General features: G+C 55.3%; 2 protein-coding genes across 2 annotated transcripts in view; one reads left to right on the forward strand and one right to left on the reverse strand.

The window, feature by feature from the left end:
* atic (5-aminoimidazole-4-carboxamide ribonucleotide formyltransferase/IMP cyclohydrolase) overlaps positions 1-13,231 on the forward strand; it is a 34,039-nt gene extending 20,808 nt beyond the window's left edge. Inside the window, exons 11-15 of the mRNA XM_080198580.1 lie at positions 208-297; positions 888-1,016; positions 10,520-10,612; positions 12,075-12,254; positions 13,011-13,231. Of these exons, the coding sequence (XP_080054706.1) occupies positions 208-297; positions 888-1,016; positions 10,520-10,612; positions 12,075-12,254; positions 13,011-13,196 (678 nt within the window). The 3' untranslated portion in view covers positions 13,197-13,231. The remainder of the gene's footprint in view (positions 1-207; positions 298-887; positions 1,017-10,519; positions 10,613-12,074; positions 12,255-13,010) is intronic.
* A 168-nt stretch (positions 13,232-13,399) lies between these two features.
* Positions 13,400-15,419, reverse strand: part of LOC145349795 (fibronectin-like) — a 118,336-nt gene continuing 116,316 nt past the window's right edge. Inside the window, exon 42 of the mRNA XM_080198340.1 lies at positions 13,400-13,413. Within this exon, the coding sequence (XP_080054466.1) occupies positions 13,400-13,413 (14 nt within the window). The remainder of the gene's footprint in view (positions 13,414-15,419) is intronic.

Here is a 15,419-nt window from a genome sequence, read left to right on the forward strand (position 1 = left end):
AACGTAACAGTTGATCGCTGCGACATTGCTGGAGTTTTGCTCTGTTCGTCAAACCAACTTTTTATTGAAATTCGTTTCATAATTCTGCCAAAGTTTATCTTTCCGAATTTGCCTGTTGGCCCCTTGAGGGTGAAACATGTAAATGTGCCTCCTCCCTCACTGAGTGTCAGGTGAATCGGAACTAAACTGAAGCTGCCTCAATTCCAGGTATCGGATGGAATTATCGCTCCCGGTTACGAGCAAGAGGCCTTGGAAATCTTATCCAAGAAGAAAAATGGGAATTATTGTGTCCTCCAGGTAAGTGGCTCCATCTCCCCTCTTTTCCCAGTGTTGTGTCAGCCTCCCCATTTCACTCGAGTCTGAAACACTGTGTGAAATCTGCCCGAGGTAACCAAAGACCGGTTTCAGATTCCAATCACACACGACCTTTCCCCCGTTCTGCCCAACCTGTGGGCCTGGCAGCTTCCAAACCGAGGTTGCTGAAAGAGGGAATACGTTTGCATTTCAGAATTGCTTTGTTGTGACCCCTGAACTCCCCCTAACACAGGCCAGCTTGCGCAGAGCAAGATCCCACATTCCCAGCCAAGCGATGAACAGCCTGCCTTCGTAATTTTCCTGGATTGCTGGAGACTGACTGTCATGGCTAACTCCCTTTGTCCCCCAGTTTGGGTCAGTTGAGATACATGTTGTTGGTGGACTCCAGGATGGAGCCTGAGGCCTAGATGCTGGGTTCCATTCAGCCTGTGTTCACACTCCCTCTGTCATGGGGATTCCAGCCATGTTTCTGAGCTCCATTCAGCTTTGTGGAAGGGGTGGAGGGAGTGGCTGGGGGGTCGGGGAGTGAGGTATTGGACTTCGGATTTTAAGTATTGCTGCTTTTCCTGTAGATGGACCCAGAGTATGAACCAGATGAACTTGAAACACGAACCATTTTTGGGTTGCATCTGGCACAGAAGAGGAATGGTGCCATTATCAATAAGTCACTATTCAAGAACCAGGTCACCTCGCCCAAGGATGTGAGTGAAAAGAATAGGCTCATTCCGATTACCGGAGAAGCTTTTGTTTTTTTTCCACAGTCCCCTGAGGAAAAAGACAGACCTGACAGTGCAGCACTGCCTCTGTGTGTGTGTGCGTGTGAGAGAGACACCCTCAGTTCTGCACTGCGTGTGTGTGGGTGTCACCTCTGACAGCGCAGCACTCCCTGTCTGTGTGTGTGACAGTGCAGCACTCCCTCTATCTGTGTGTGTGTGTGACAGTGCAGCACTCCCCCTGTCTGTGTGTGTGTGTGTGACAAGCGCAGCACTCCCTCCATCTGTGTGTGTGTGTGACAGTGCAGCACTCCCCCTGTCTGTGTGTGTGTGTGTGTGAGACAGTGCAGCACTCCCCCTGTCTGTGTGTGTGTGTGTGACAAGCGCAGCACTCCCTCCATCTGTGTGTGTGTGTGACAGTGCAGCACTCCCCCTGTCTGTGTCTGTGTGTGTGAGACAGTGCAGCACTCCCCCTGTCTGTGTCTGTGTGTGTGTGACAGTGCAGCACTCCCCCTGTCTGTGTCTGTGTGTGTGTGACAGCGCAGCACTCCCCCTGTCTGTGTCTGTGTGTGTGAGACAGTGCAGCACTCCCCCTGTCTGTGTCTGTGTGTGTGTGACAGCGCAGCACTCCCCCTGTCTGTGTGTGTGTGTGTGTGAGACAGTGCAGCACTCCCCCTGTCTGTGTGTGTGTGTGTGACAAGCGCAGCACTCCCTCCATCTGTGTGTGTGTGTGACAGTGCAGCACTCCCCCTGTCTGTGTCTGTGTGTGTGAGAGACAGTGCAGCACTCCCCCTGTCTGTGTCTGTGTGTGTGTGAGACAGTGCAGCTCTCCCCCTGTCTGTGTCTGTGTGTGTGAGACAGTGCAGCACTCCCCCTGTCTGTGTCTGTGTGTGTGTGACAGCGCAGCACTCCCCCTGTCTGTGTCTGTGTGTGTGTGTGACAGCGCAGCACTCCCCCTGTCTGTGTGTGTGTGTGTGACAGCGCAGCACTCCCCCTGTCTGTGTGTGTGTGTGTGTGACAGCGCAGCACTCCCCCTGTCTGTGTGTGTGTGTGTGAGACAGCGCAGCACTCCCCCTGTCTGTGTGTGTGTGTGTGAGACAGTGCAGCACTCCCCCTGTCTGTGTGTGTGTGTGTGACAAGCGCAGCACTCCCCCTGTCTGTGTGTGTGTGTGTGTGTGAAACAGCGCAGCACTCCCCCTGTCTGTGTGTGACAGCGCAGCACTCCCCCTGTCTGTGTGTGACAGCGCAGCACTCCCCCTGTCTGTGTGTGTGTGTGTGACAGCGCAGCACTCCCCCTGTCTGTGTGTGTGTGTGTGAGACAGTGCAGCACTCCCCCTGTCTGTGTGTGTGTGTGTGACAAGCGCAGCACTCCCTCCATCTGTGTGTGTGTGTGACAGTGCAGCACTCCCCCTGTCTGTGTCTGTGTGTGTGAGACAGTGCAGCACTCCCCCTGTCTGTGTGTGTGTGTGTGTGAGACAGTGCAGCACTCCCCCTGTCTGTGTGTGTGTGTGACAAGCGCAGCACTCCCTCCATCTGTGTCTGTGTGTGACAGTGCAGCACTCCCCCTGTCTGTGTCTGTGTGTGTGTGAGACAGTGCAGCACTCCCCCTGTCTGTGTCTGTGTGTGTGAGACAGTGCAGCACTCCCCCGTCTGTGTGTGTGTGTGTGTGACAGCGCAGCACTCCCCCTGTCTGTGTGTGACAGCGCAGCACTCCCCCTGTCTGTGTGTGACAGCGCAGCACTCCCCCTGTCTGTGTGTGACAGCGCAGCACTCCCCCTGTCTGTGTGTGACAGCGCAGCACTCCCCCTGTCTGTGTGTGACAGCGCAGCACTCCCCCTGTCTGTGTGTGACAGCGCAGCACTCCCCCTGTCTGTGTGTGACAGCGCAGCACTCCCCCTGTCTGTGTGTGACAGCGCAGCACTCCCCCTGTCTGTGTGTGACAGCGCAGCACTCCCCCTGTCTGTGTGTGTGTGTGTGACAGCGCAGCACTCCCCCTGTCTGTGTGTGTGTGTGTGTGACAGCGCAGCACTCCCCCTGTCTGTGTGTGTGTGTGTGACAGCGCAGCACTCCCCCTGTCTGTGTGTGTGTGTGTGACAGCGCAGCACTCCCCCTGTCTGTGTGTGTGTGACAGCGCAGCACTCCCCCTGTCTGTGTGTGTGTGTGTGACAGCGCAGCACTCCCCCTGTCTGTGTGTGTGTGAGACAGCGCAGCACTCCCCCTGTCTGTGTGTGTGTGAGACAGCGCAGCACTCCCCCTGTCTGCGTGTGTGAGAGACAGCGCAGCACTCCCCCTGTCTGCGTGTGTGTGAGACAGCGCAGCACTCCCCCTGTCTGTGTGTGTGTGAGACAGCGCAGCACTCCCCCTGTCTGTGTGTGTGTGAGACAGCGCAGCACTCCCCCTGTCTGTGTGTGTGTGTGTGAGACAGCGCAGCACTCCCCCTGTCTGTGTGTGTGTGTGTGTGAGACAGCGCAGCACTCCCCCTGTCTGCGTGTGTGTGTGTGTGACAGCGCAGCACTCCCCCTGTCTGCGTGTGTGTGTGTGTGTGTGACAGCGCAGCACTCCCCCTGTCTGCGTGTGTCTGGGTGTGACAGCGCAGCACTCCCCCGTCTGTGTCTGTGTGTGACAGCGCAGCACTCCCCCTGTTTTTGTGTCTGTGTGTGTGAGACAGCGCAGCACTCCCCCTGTCTGCGTGTGTCTGTGTGTGACAGTGCAGCACTCCCCCTGTCTGCGTGTGTCTGTGTGTGACAGCGCAGCACTCCCCCTGTCTTTGTGTGTGTGTGAGAGACAGCGCAGCACTCCCCCTGTCTTTGTGTGTGTGTGAGAGACAGCGCAGCACTCCCCCTGTCTGTGTGTGTGTGTGACAGCGCAGCACTCCCCCTGTCTGTGTCTGTGTGTGTGTGACAGCGCAGCACTCCCCCTGTCTGTGTGTGTGTGTGAGACAGCGCAGCACTCCCCCTGTCTGTGTGTGTGTGTGTGTGTGTGTGTGTGTGTGTGAGACAGCGCAGCACTCCCCCTGTCTGTGTCTGTGTGTGTGTGTGACAGCGCAGCACTCCCCCAGTCTGTGTGTGTGTGTGACAGCGCAGCACTCCCCCTGTCTGTCTGTGTGAGACAGCGCAGCACTCCCCCTGTCTGTGTGTGTGTCTGAGACAGCGCAGCACTCCCCCTGTCTGTGTGTGTGTGTGACAGCGCAGCACTCCCCCTGTCTGTGTCTGTGTGCGTGTGAGACAGCGCAGCACTCCCCCTGTCTGTGTGTGTGTGTGACAGCGCAGCACTCCCCCTGTCTGTGTGTGTGTGTGTGACAGCGCAGCACTCCCCCTGTCTGTGTGTGTGTGTGTGAGACAGCGCAGCACTCCCCCTGTCTGTGTCTGTGTGTGTGTGAGACAGCGCAGCACTCCCCCTGTCTGTGTGTGTGTGTGACAGCGCAGCACTCCCCCTGTCTGTGTGTGTGTGTGTGAGACAGCGCAGCACTCCCCCTGTCTGTGTCTGTGTGTGTGTGAGACAGCGCAGCACTCCCCCTGTCTGTGTGTGTGTGTGACAGCGCAGCACTCCCCCGTCTTTGTGTGTATGTGTGAGACAGCGCAGCACTCCCCGTCTGTGTGTGTGTGTGACAAGCGCAGCACTCCCCCTGTCTGTGTGTGACAGCTCAGCACCCCCCCTGTCTGCGTGTGTGTGTGTGTGACAGCGCAGCACTCCCCCTGTCTTTGTGTGTGTGTGTGTGACAGCGCAGCACTCCCCCTGTCTTTGTGTGTGTGTGTGAGACAGCGCAGCACTCCCCCTGTCTGTGTGTGTGAGACAGCGCAGCACTCCCCCTGTCTGTGTGTGTGTGAGACAGCGCAGCACTCCCCCGTCTGTGTGTGTGTGTGTGTGTGTGTGTGTGTGTCTGTGTGTGTCAGCGCAGTACTCCCCCTGTCTGTGTGTGTGTGAGACAGCGCAGCACTCCCCCTGTCTGCGTGTGTGTGTGTGTGTGTGTGTGTGTGTGTCTGTGTGTGTCAGCGCAGTACTCCCCCTGTCTGCGTGTGTCTGTGTGTGACAGCGCAGCACTCCCCCTGTCTTTGTGTGTGTGTGTGTGAGACAGCGCAGCACTCCCCGTCTGTGTGTGTGTGTGACAAGCGCAGCACTCCCTCTGTGTGTGACAGCGCAGCACTCCCCCCATCTGTGTGTGTGTGACAGCGCAGCACTCCCCCCATCTGTGTGTGTGTGACAGCGCAGCACTCCCCCCATCTGTGTGTGTGTGACAGCGCAGCACTCCCCCCATCTGTGTGTGTGTGTGACAAGCGCAGCACTCCCTCTGTGTGTGACAGCGCAGCACTCCCCCCATCTGTGTGTGTGTGACAGCACAGCACTCCCCCTGTCTCTGTGTGTGACAGCTCAGCACTCCCCCTGTCTGCGTGTGTGTGTGACAGCGCAGCACTCCCCCTGTCTTTGTGTGTGTGTGTGAGACAGCGCAGCACTCCCCTTGTCTGTGTGTGTGTGTGACTGCGCAGCACTCCCCCTGTCTGTGTCTGTGTGTGTGTGACAGCGCAGCACTCCCCTTGTCTGTGTCTGTGTGTGTGTGTGACAGCGCAGCACTCCCCCTGTCTGTGTGTGTGTGAGACAGCGCAGCACTCCCCCTGTCTGTGTGTGTGTGAGAGACAGCGCAGCACTCCCCCTGTCTGTGTGTGTGTGAGACAGCGCAGCACTCCCCCTGTCTGCGTGTGTGTGTGTGTGACAGCGCAGCACTCCCCCTGTCTTTGTGTGTGTGTGTGTGACAGCGCAGCACTCCCCCTGTCTTTGTGTGTGTGTGTGAGACAGCGCAGCACTCCCCCTGTCTGTGTGTGTGAGACAGCGCAGCACTCCCCCTGTCTGTGTGTGTGTGAGACAGCGCAGCACTCCCCCTGTCTGCGTGTGTGTGTGTGTGTGTGTGTGTCTGTGTGTGTCTGTGTGTGTCAGCGCAGTACTCCCCCTGTCTGCGTGTGTCTGTGTGTGACAGCGCAGCACTCCCCCTGTCTTTGTGTGTGTGTGTGTGAGACAGCGCAGCACTCCCCGTCTGTGTGTGTGTGTGACAAGCGCAGCACTCCCCCTGTCTGTGTGTGTGTGTGAGACAGCGCAGCACTCCCCCTGTCTGTGTGTGTGTGAGAGACAGCGCAGCACTCCCCCTGTCTGTGTGTGTGTGAGAGACAGCGCAGCACTCCCCCTGTCTGTGTGTGTGTGTGAGATAGCGCAGCACTCCCCCTGTCTGTGTGTGTGTGTGAGACAGCGCAGCACTCCCCCTGTCTGTGTGTGTGTGTGAGACAGCGCAGCACTCCCCCTGTCTGTGTGTGTGTGTGTGAGACAGCGCAGCACTCCCCCTGTCTGTGTGTGTGTGTGAGACAGCGCAGCACTCCCCCTGTCTGTGTGTGTGTGTGAGACAGCGCAGCACTCCCCCTGTCTGTGTGTGTGTGTGAGACAGCGCAGCACTCCCCCTGTCTGTGTGTGTGTGTGTGTGACAGCGCAGCACTCCCCCTGTCTGTGTGTGTGTGTGAGACAGCGCAGCACTCCCCCTGTCTGTGTGTGTGTGTGAGACAGCGCAGCACTCCCCCTGTCTGTGTGTGTGTGTGAGACAGCGCAGCACTCCCCCTGTCTGTGTGTGTGTGTGAGACAGCGCAGCACTCCCCCTGTCTGTGTGTGTGTGTGTGTGACAGCGCAGCACTCCCCCTGTCTGTGTGTGTGTGTGTGTGTGTGTGTGTGTGTGTGTGTGTGTGAGACAGCGCAGCACTCCCCCTGTCTGTGTGTGTGTGTGTGACAGCGCAGCACTCCCCCTGTCTGTGTCTGTGTGTGTGAGATAGCGCAGCACTCCCCCTGTCTGTGTGTGTGTGTGAGACAGCGCAGCACTCCCCCTGTCTGTGTGTGTGTGTGAGACAGCGCAGCACTCCCCCTGTCTGTGTGTGTGTGTGTGTGTGTGTGTGTGTGTGTGTGTGTGTGTGTGTGTGTGTGAGACAGCGCAGCACTCCCCCTGTCTGTGTGTGTGTGTGTGTGACAGCGCAGCACTCCCCCTGTCTGTGTGTGTGTGTGTGTGTGTGTGTGTGTGTGTGTGTGTGTGTGAGACAGCGCAGCACTCCCCCTGTCTGTGTGTGTGTGTGAGACAGCGCAGCACTCCCCCTGTCTGTGTGTGTGTGTGTGAGACAGCGCAGCACTCCCCCTGTCTGTGTGTGTGTGTGTGAGACAGCGCAGCACTCCCCCTGTCTGTGTGTGTGTGACAGCGCAGCACTCCCCCTGTCTGTGTCTGTGTGTGTGACAGCGCAGCACTCCCCCTGTCTGTGTGTGTGTGACAGCGCAGCACTCCCCCTGTCTGTGTGTGTGTGACAGCGCAGCACTCCCCCTGTCTGTGTCTGTGTGTGTGACAGCGCAGCACTCCCCCTGTCTGTGTGTGTGTGAGACAGCGCAGCACTCCCCCTGTCTGTGTCTGTGTGTGTGACAGCGCAGCACTCCCCCGTCTGTGTGTGTGTGTGACAGCGCAGCACTCCCCCTGTCTCTGTGTGTGTGTGAGACAGCGCAGCACTCCCCCTGTCTGTGTCTGTGTGTGTGACAGCGCAGCACTCCCCCGTCTGTGTGTGTGTGTGTGACAGCGCAGCACTCCCCCTGTCTGTGTCTGTGTGTGTGACAGCGCAGCACTCCCCCGTCTGTGTGTGTGTGTGTGTGACAGCGCAGCACTCCCCCGTCTGTGTGTGTGTGTGTGACAGCGCAGCACTCCCCCTGTCTGTGTGTGTGTGACAGAGCAGCACTCCCCCGTCTGTGTGTGTGTGTGAGACAGCGCAGCACTCCCCCGTCTGTGTGTGTGTGTGAGACAGCGCAGCACTCCCCCGTCTGTGTGTGTGTGTGTGACAGCGCAGCACTCCCCCTGTCTGTGTGTGTGTGTGAGACAGCGCAGCACTCCCCCGTCTGTGTGTGTGTGTGTGACAGCGCAGCACTCCCCCTGTCTGCGTGTGTGTGTGACAGCGCAGCACTCCCCCTGTCTGTGTGTGTGTGAGACAGCGCAGCACTCCCCCTGTCTGCGTGTGTGTGTGACAGCGCAGCACTCCCCCTGTCTGTGTGTGTGTGAGACAGCGCAGCACTCCCCCTGTCTGTGTGTGTGTGTGTGTGTGTGTGTGTGTGTGTGTGACAGCGCAGCACTCCCCCTGTCTGTGTCTGTGTGTGTGACAGCGCAGCACTCCCCCTGTCTGTGTGTGTGTGTGTGTCTGTGTGTGTGTGTGACAGCGCAGCACTCCCCCTGTCTGTGTGTGTGTGTGACAGCGCAGCACTCCCCCTGTCTGTGTCTGTGTGTGACAGCGCAGCACTCCCCCTGTCTGTGTGTGTGTGAGACAGCGCAGCACTCCCCCTGTCTGTGTGTGTGTGTGTGTGTGTGTGTGTGTGACAGCGCAGCACTCCCCCTGTCTGTGTCTGTGTGTGTGACAGCGCAGCACTCCCCCTGTCTGTGTGTGTGTGTGAGACAGCGCAGCACTCCCCCTGTCTGTGTGTGTGTGTGAGAGACAGCGCAGCACTCCCCCTGTCTGTGTGTGTGTGTGTGACAGCGCAGCACTCCCCCTGTCTGTGTCTGTGTGTGACAGCGCAGCACTCCCCCTGTCTGTGTCTGTGTGTGACGGCGCAGCACTCCCCCTGTCTGTGTGTGTGAGACAGCGCAGCACTCCCCCTGTCTGTGTCTGTGTGTGTGACAGCGCAGCACTCCCCCTGTCTGTGTGTGTGTGTGACAGAGCAGCACTCCCCCTGTCTGCGTGTGTGTGTGTGAGACAGTGCAGCACTCCCCCGTCTGTGTGTGTGTGTGAGACAGCGCAGCACTCCCCCTGTCTGTGTGTGTGTGTGAGACAGCGCAGCACTCCCCCGTCTGTGTGTGTGTGTGAGACAGCGCAGCACTCCCCCTGTCTGCGTGTGTGTGTGTGAGACAGCGCAGCACTCCCCCTGTCTGTGTGTGTGTGTGTGACAGCGCAGCACTCCCCCTGTCTGTGTCTGTGTGTGACAGCGCAGCACTCCCCCTGTCTGTGTCTGTGTGTGACGGCGCAGCACTCCCCCTGTCTGTGTGTGTGAGACAGCGCAGCACTCCCCCTGTCTGTGTCTGTGTGTGTGACAGCGCAGCACTCCCCCTGTCTGTGTCTGTGTGTGTGACAGCGCAGCACTCCCCCTGTCTGTGTGTGTGTGTGACAGAGCAGCACTCCCCCTGTCTGCGTGTGTGTGTGTGAGACAGCGCAGCACTCCCCCTGTCTGTGTGTGTGTGTGAGACAGCGCAGCACTCCCCCGTCTGTGTGTGTGTGTGAGACAGCGCAGCACTCCCCCTGTCTGCGTGTGTGTGTGTGAGACAGCGCAGCACTCCCCCTGTCTGTGTGTGTGTGTGTGACAGCGCAGCACTCCCCCTGTCTGCGTGTGTGTGTGTGAGACAGCGCAGCACTCCCCCGTCTGTGTGTGTGTGACGAGCGCAACACTCCCTCTGTCTGTGTGTGTATATGTGCATGTGTGTGAAGACTGCCCTCTGGGAGGAGTGTGCGTGTATTTTGGGTGGTAAATGCTGGAGCTGTTACTGTTCACTGTGATGCAGCATGGTGTTATTAAAGTAGGTACATCTGATGGCCAGCACCTCTTGATGGAGATTTAAGGCCGGTTATGACACTTTGCATCCCTGCACAGTTAGGCCCTGATTTTTAGCCTTCCTCACTCTGTGAGAATCCTGGGACTGAGGGGTTAAAATTAGGCCCCAGTGGCCTCGATGCCTATCCGGTGCCATCTTATCTTTGAGTTTCCAGTCAGCTGTTGCTTCAGGTAGGCAGGGTGCTATTTGACAAGAGCAGCCTGAAGGGAGTTGTTAACACTGCGGTGTGGGCTTTAATTAAACAGCAGGGGCTGCTCCTGTCGGATGTCCAGACTGGCCACACGACTAAGTACGCACTCCTTCGCAGGCTGTGCCGTGACTCGCTGGGCCTCACCACCTGCCCCTGTCAACACTGTCTGCATGGGTTTCCTACAGGTGATCCGGTTTCCTCCTAAACTCCAAAAGAATCATACAGTGCAGAATGAAGCAATTCGGCCAATCAGGTTTGCACTGATCACAATTCCACCCAGGCCCTGTCCCCGTAACCCCACATATTTACCCTGCTAATCCCCCTGATACTAGGGGCAGTTTAGCATGGCCAATCAACCTAACCCGCACATCTTTGGACTGTGGGAGGAAACTGGAGTGATGTGCCAGTTAGGTGCATTGTCCATGCTAAATTCTCCCTTGGTGTACCCGAACAGGTGCCGGAGTGTGGCGACTAGGGCATTTTCACACTAACTTTACTGCTAGTGTTAATGTAAACCTACTTATGACAGTTCAAATCTACATCGAACTCCACAACTCAGTTCAAAATAAACTCTCACCTGCAAAAGCAGCCCCATGATGGCTGGGTTTTTGGGGGCCTGTTGCTCCTTTGTGTTACAAGGAAAACATTTCAATGGCTGTTCTTGGGATACTATCTTCTCTCTCTCTCTCTCTCTCTTTCTCCTTGCAGTTGCCCGACTCAGCTATCCGTGATCTGATTGTTGCCAGTATTGCTGTGAAGTACACTCAGTCTAACTCTGTGTGTTATGCCAAGAATGGCCAGGTGAGTCTGAAGCTGCGTGAAGTCAGTGAGTGGATTTGATCTCTGCACTCTTCCCAAGCGACATCCATCCTGAAACCCTGCCGCTCAGATCCCACCTCCAGCATTTACCCGAGTCTCCCAATGCTCTGACTCCCCCATTCGCCATCCCTCCCCCTTTGCTCTCTCCAACCTTTTCTCACTGATGGGCTGAGTTCCGAATTTGCGTCCTTTATTTCCCCCAGTCCCTCTTCCCTGTTATTCCTGTACTCCTCGAACACGGGAACTCCCTTCACCCCACGCACCGTCTGCAGCCTCTCCAGCATTCCCAGCTCCGGGAGCCCCTTGCTATGCCTCTGCACTTTCCCACCTTCTTCCTGTTGTCCTGGAATCTCCTGCTCTCCTCTCTCTCTCTTCCCACCCCCCCACCCCCCCACACACACACACACACACACACACACACCCTGTCACCAGTGAGCCCGTTCCCAGTTCCCTTTCTGTTTGTTTTCCATTCGTGGGACATGGGTGTCTTTGGCTAGCCAGCACTTGTTGTCCATCCTTAGTTGCTCTTCACAAGCTTATGGAGTGCTGACGAAGGAGCAGTGCTTTCAAAGCTCATGACTCCACATAAACCTGTTGGACTTTAACCTGGTGTTGTGAGACTCCTTATTGTGCCCACCCCAGTCCAACGCTGGCATCTCCATATCCTAGTTGCCCTTGGAGGGTCAGTTGAGAGTCAACCACATTGTGTGGGTCTGGAGTCACATGTAGGCCAGACCGGGGTAAGGATAGCAGATTTCCTTCCCTAGTGAACTGGATGGGTTTTTCTGACAATTGACAATGGTTTCATGGTCATCAGGTTCTTAATACTGCCATCTGCTGTGGCGGGATTCGAACCCGTGTCCCCAGAACATTAGCTGAGTTTCTGGATTAATAGTCCAGTGACAATACCACTAGGCCATTGCGTTATCGGTGGAGAATGTGTGGTATTGTGTAGAATCCCAAGTATGGATGTTTCTCTTGAAGCTGCGGGATCATGGATTACCCGAGTAACATGACACTGATCACCGCTGCCCACCCCCTGACGCCCGGGTCGGGGAGGGTAGTGGGGAGAGAAGTTTGGAGTGTGGGTGGAGGTGTTGGATGGGGGTCGGAACTGGGTTGGGGTTGAGGCTGGAGCAGGGGAGAGGGACGATGGGATGCATCTGGGGCTTGGGATTTGAACCAGGACTTGCTGACTCCGGGGCCATCGGAATCAAAGCTGGCATTTTAACTGAAATCCAGGAATTAAAATGGCCAAAGCAACCCCCCCACCCCCGAGGGAACTGACTGCCCCGAGAGGCCCCTGTCGGCACCTTGGGGGTGGGAGGATGAGGTTGCCGGGGTGGGGGGGGGTGGAGGTTGCAGGGGTTAGTACATGCCTGACATTCTGCGGCTGGCTTGCGTTGTGGGCACTGGGCACTCATGGTTTGACTCTGCTTTGCAGGTGGTTGGCATCGGGGCGGGTCAGCAGTCCCGCATTCACTGCACCCGGCTGGCAGGCGACAAGACCGATCACTGGTGGCTCCGTCACCACCCCAGGGTGCTGGCCATGAAGTTCAAAGCGGGCGTCAAGCGGGCCGAGATCGCCAATGCCATTGATCAGTACGTTGGGGGGACGATGGAGGTAAGTGTGCAGTGATAATCCTGCACGATGTGTCCCTTCGGGGCAGGGGTGGGGTAATGGAACTGGCTGCTCTGTCAATCCTGGAATTTTCTCTGGGCTCAGCCTGTGTAACATCGCAAAAGGGCAGACACTGTCTACTCTTCAAATCAGACCTCAGCCACAGAAATGTGATCGCTCTGAATGAAACTACAGCCTCTCTGCTCCCAATATGACATTGTTATTCCTGTAAATCCACCAGGGAAAACCAGGTGTGAATTGGCTTGTCCTCGGAGAAAGGTGCATCTTGTATTTATATAGTGCCTTTCACAAGCTGGGTGCTGTATAGTCTTTGTACTGCACTGGAATGTCTGTCCAGTGCCTTTGGAGAGGGACTTGAGCCCATGATGTCCTGCTTCTGAGACGCGAGTGTTTGTTTTTTATTCATTTGTGGGACATGGGTGTCGCTGGCTGACCAGCATTTATTACCCATCCCCATTTGCCTGAGGGCAGATAAGAGTCAACCACTTTGCTATGGCTCTGTAGCCACATGTGAGCCAGACCAGGTAAGGACGGCAGATTTCCGTCACTGAAAGGACATTAGTAAACCAGATGGGTTTTTCCGACAGTGTTTTCGTGGTCACCCGTAGATTCTTAATTCCAGATATTGACGACGCTGTGTCTGTTGTATCTGGAGCCTCTTTGCTCCTTCTGAGGACCTCTCTGTTGTTGGGTTTCCAGGTGATGGCTTGATGGGTTTTCCTCTCTCTCTCCCTTCAGGCGGAGGATCTGCCCAAGTGGCGGGCGATGTTCGAGGAGGCCCCCGAGCTGCTATCAGACACTGAGCGCAAGAACTGGATCTCCCGGCTCAGCGCCGTGGCTTTGAGCTCTGATGCTTTCTTCCCATTCCGTGACAACGTTGAGCGTGCCAAGAAGGTCAGTGACATCTGTCAGTGCCAACCTTAGTGGTTGTGCCACCTTTAACATGGGTAACCTCTCCTCACCCTTCCCCCAGCACTGCTGGGATTGTGGGTGCCACTCGAGATCAGTTTGATTGGAGATTGTAAACCAACCACCCTCCCACCCCAAACAATGTGGGCAGGCCCAGGCCTCAGCTGAGGAGGGCTCAGGGTGCTGAGAGGGGATCAGGCGCAGTTTTAGCCAGCTCGTTACGGGGAGAATTCTGCAAACGATGCACAGTGGATTTGTTACCAGGAATGAGAGGATATAGTTGCACCATAAGATTTGAACAATGGATGTTGCTGACTGAGAAAGATAGAAGACAGGAGTAGGAAGCTGGATAGATTGGGACTTTTTTCCCCGGAGCATAGGAGATGTAAGGGTGATCTTATAAGGTCTATAAAATAATGATTAGCTAGATAGCATAGATTAGCTAGATAGTCAATACCTTTTCTAGAGGGCATAGGTTTAAGGTGAGAGGAGAGAGATACAAAAGAGTCCAGAGGCACAATTTCTTCACACACAAGGTGATGAGTGTCTGGAACAAGTTGCCAGAGACAGTGGTAGAGATGGGTACAATATTGTCTTTTAAAAAGTGTTTAGACAATTACGTGGGTAAGACGGGTATAGAGGAATATGGGCCAAACGCAGGCAATTGGGACTAACTTAGTGGTTTTAAAAATGGGGGCAGCATGGACAAGTTGGGTCAAAAGGCCTGTTTCCATGCTGTAAACATCAATGGCTCTTTGACCCTATAACATGAAACTGCGCACTTCCCTTGGCACCTTTTATGGCCTAGAAATGTATTTCCTTCTCAAATATATTCAGTCGCTCAGCCTCCACAGCCTCACCACTCTCGAGCGAAGAAGTTTCTCCTCCTCTCCATTCTAAATGGTCTACTCCAGCCATGTCAGAATTTTATACTTTTCAATGAGATTCCCCCTTGGTCTTCCAAATTCCAGTGAATGCAGGCCCAGTCAACCCCTCTCCCCCTCCTACATCAACTCTGCCAGCCCAGGCATCAGTCTGGTGAACCTTAGCTGCAATCTCTTGTGAGGAGAAGACTCCAGGAGCATGAACTTGAACGTATCAATGTTTGGAGGGAGCTAGTTGTGGAAAGCCCAGCAGTGGAAGCAGGTAGGGGTGGGTGGAGACAGAATGTTTCCAGCAATTACAGGGGTGGCACAGTGGTTAGCTCTGTAGGTTCACGGTGCCAGGGACCCGGGTTCAGTCCCTGGCTTGGGTCACTGGAGGAGTTTGCACCTTCTCCCAGTGTCTGCATGGGCTTCCTCTGGGTGCTGCAGTTTCTTCTCACTGTCCAAAGATGTGCAGGTTAGGTGGATTAACCATGCTACATAGCCCTTTAGTGTGAGGGCCTGGATGGGATAGTTGTCAATGCAGGCTCAATGGGCTGAAAGGCCTCCTTCTGCACTGTAGGGATTCTGTGATTTTTCTCTTCTAGGCATTGGGATTTGAGATGCATTGTGACCAGTAACTGCTGAGGTACTAGACCTGTTTACGTGGGCAAGAATGGGAAAGCCTCATTAGATAGGCCGCATTGATGGTAATACAAGGCCGTTGGCTTCCTGTGCTGAGTTGTGGCTCGCAATAATCCTGTTTAACGTTTCTTTTGAGTCTTTCCATCATTCCAAACAAATTAATGAGAATTGTCCCCGTTTTAGTATCAGAGACTGGATTGGATTTAATTAAATCTAGCAGAAAGAACTAGATGCTATTTTTCTCACGGATTGCTGCCTGATCAGACCACGGCCTCCAATGGGCCAGTTAAATTCTGCCATCTGGATTGGCCTCTTTGCTACGAAAACCAGGTCATTTGTTTTAAAATACAAATGTCCACATTTTTGAGAACAGAATAGCTTGCACTTTTGTTAAATCTCAAAAAAAAAAGCTTTACATCCATTTAACTAATTTGAATTGGCAGTGAGTGTTTGAGGTAAGGCAGTCATATAGTGTTCCACATGGACAGCCATCTTGCCTGGCCTCCCCCTGACTGAGTGTATGGGACACATGATGTGCAGAAAGATTAAATGACAACCCAGTAGGAACAGGAGGAGGCCATTCAGTCGTTGATGCCTGTTCCACCGTTCAGTTAGATTGCAATGATGTGTACCTTGCAAGGCCTAAATCTAATGTTAGTTCTAATTTCAAGGCAATGCTCCTTCCAGAGAAACTTTTTTTCCTATCTCCCCCCTCACTTAACTCTCCTCA

Source organism: Carcharhinus amblyrhynchos, chromosome 11, assembly GCF_965287045.1.
Source record: "Carcharhinus amblyrhynchos chromosome 11, sCarAmb.v2.hapA, whole genome shotgun sequence".
NCBI classification, from domain to species: Eukaryota; Metazoa; Chordata; class Chondrichthyes; order Carcharhiniformes; family Carcharhinidae; genus Carcharhinus; species Carcharhinus amblyrhynchos.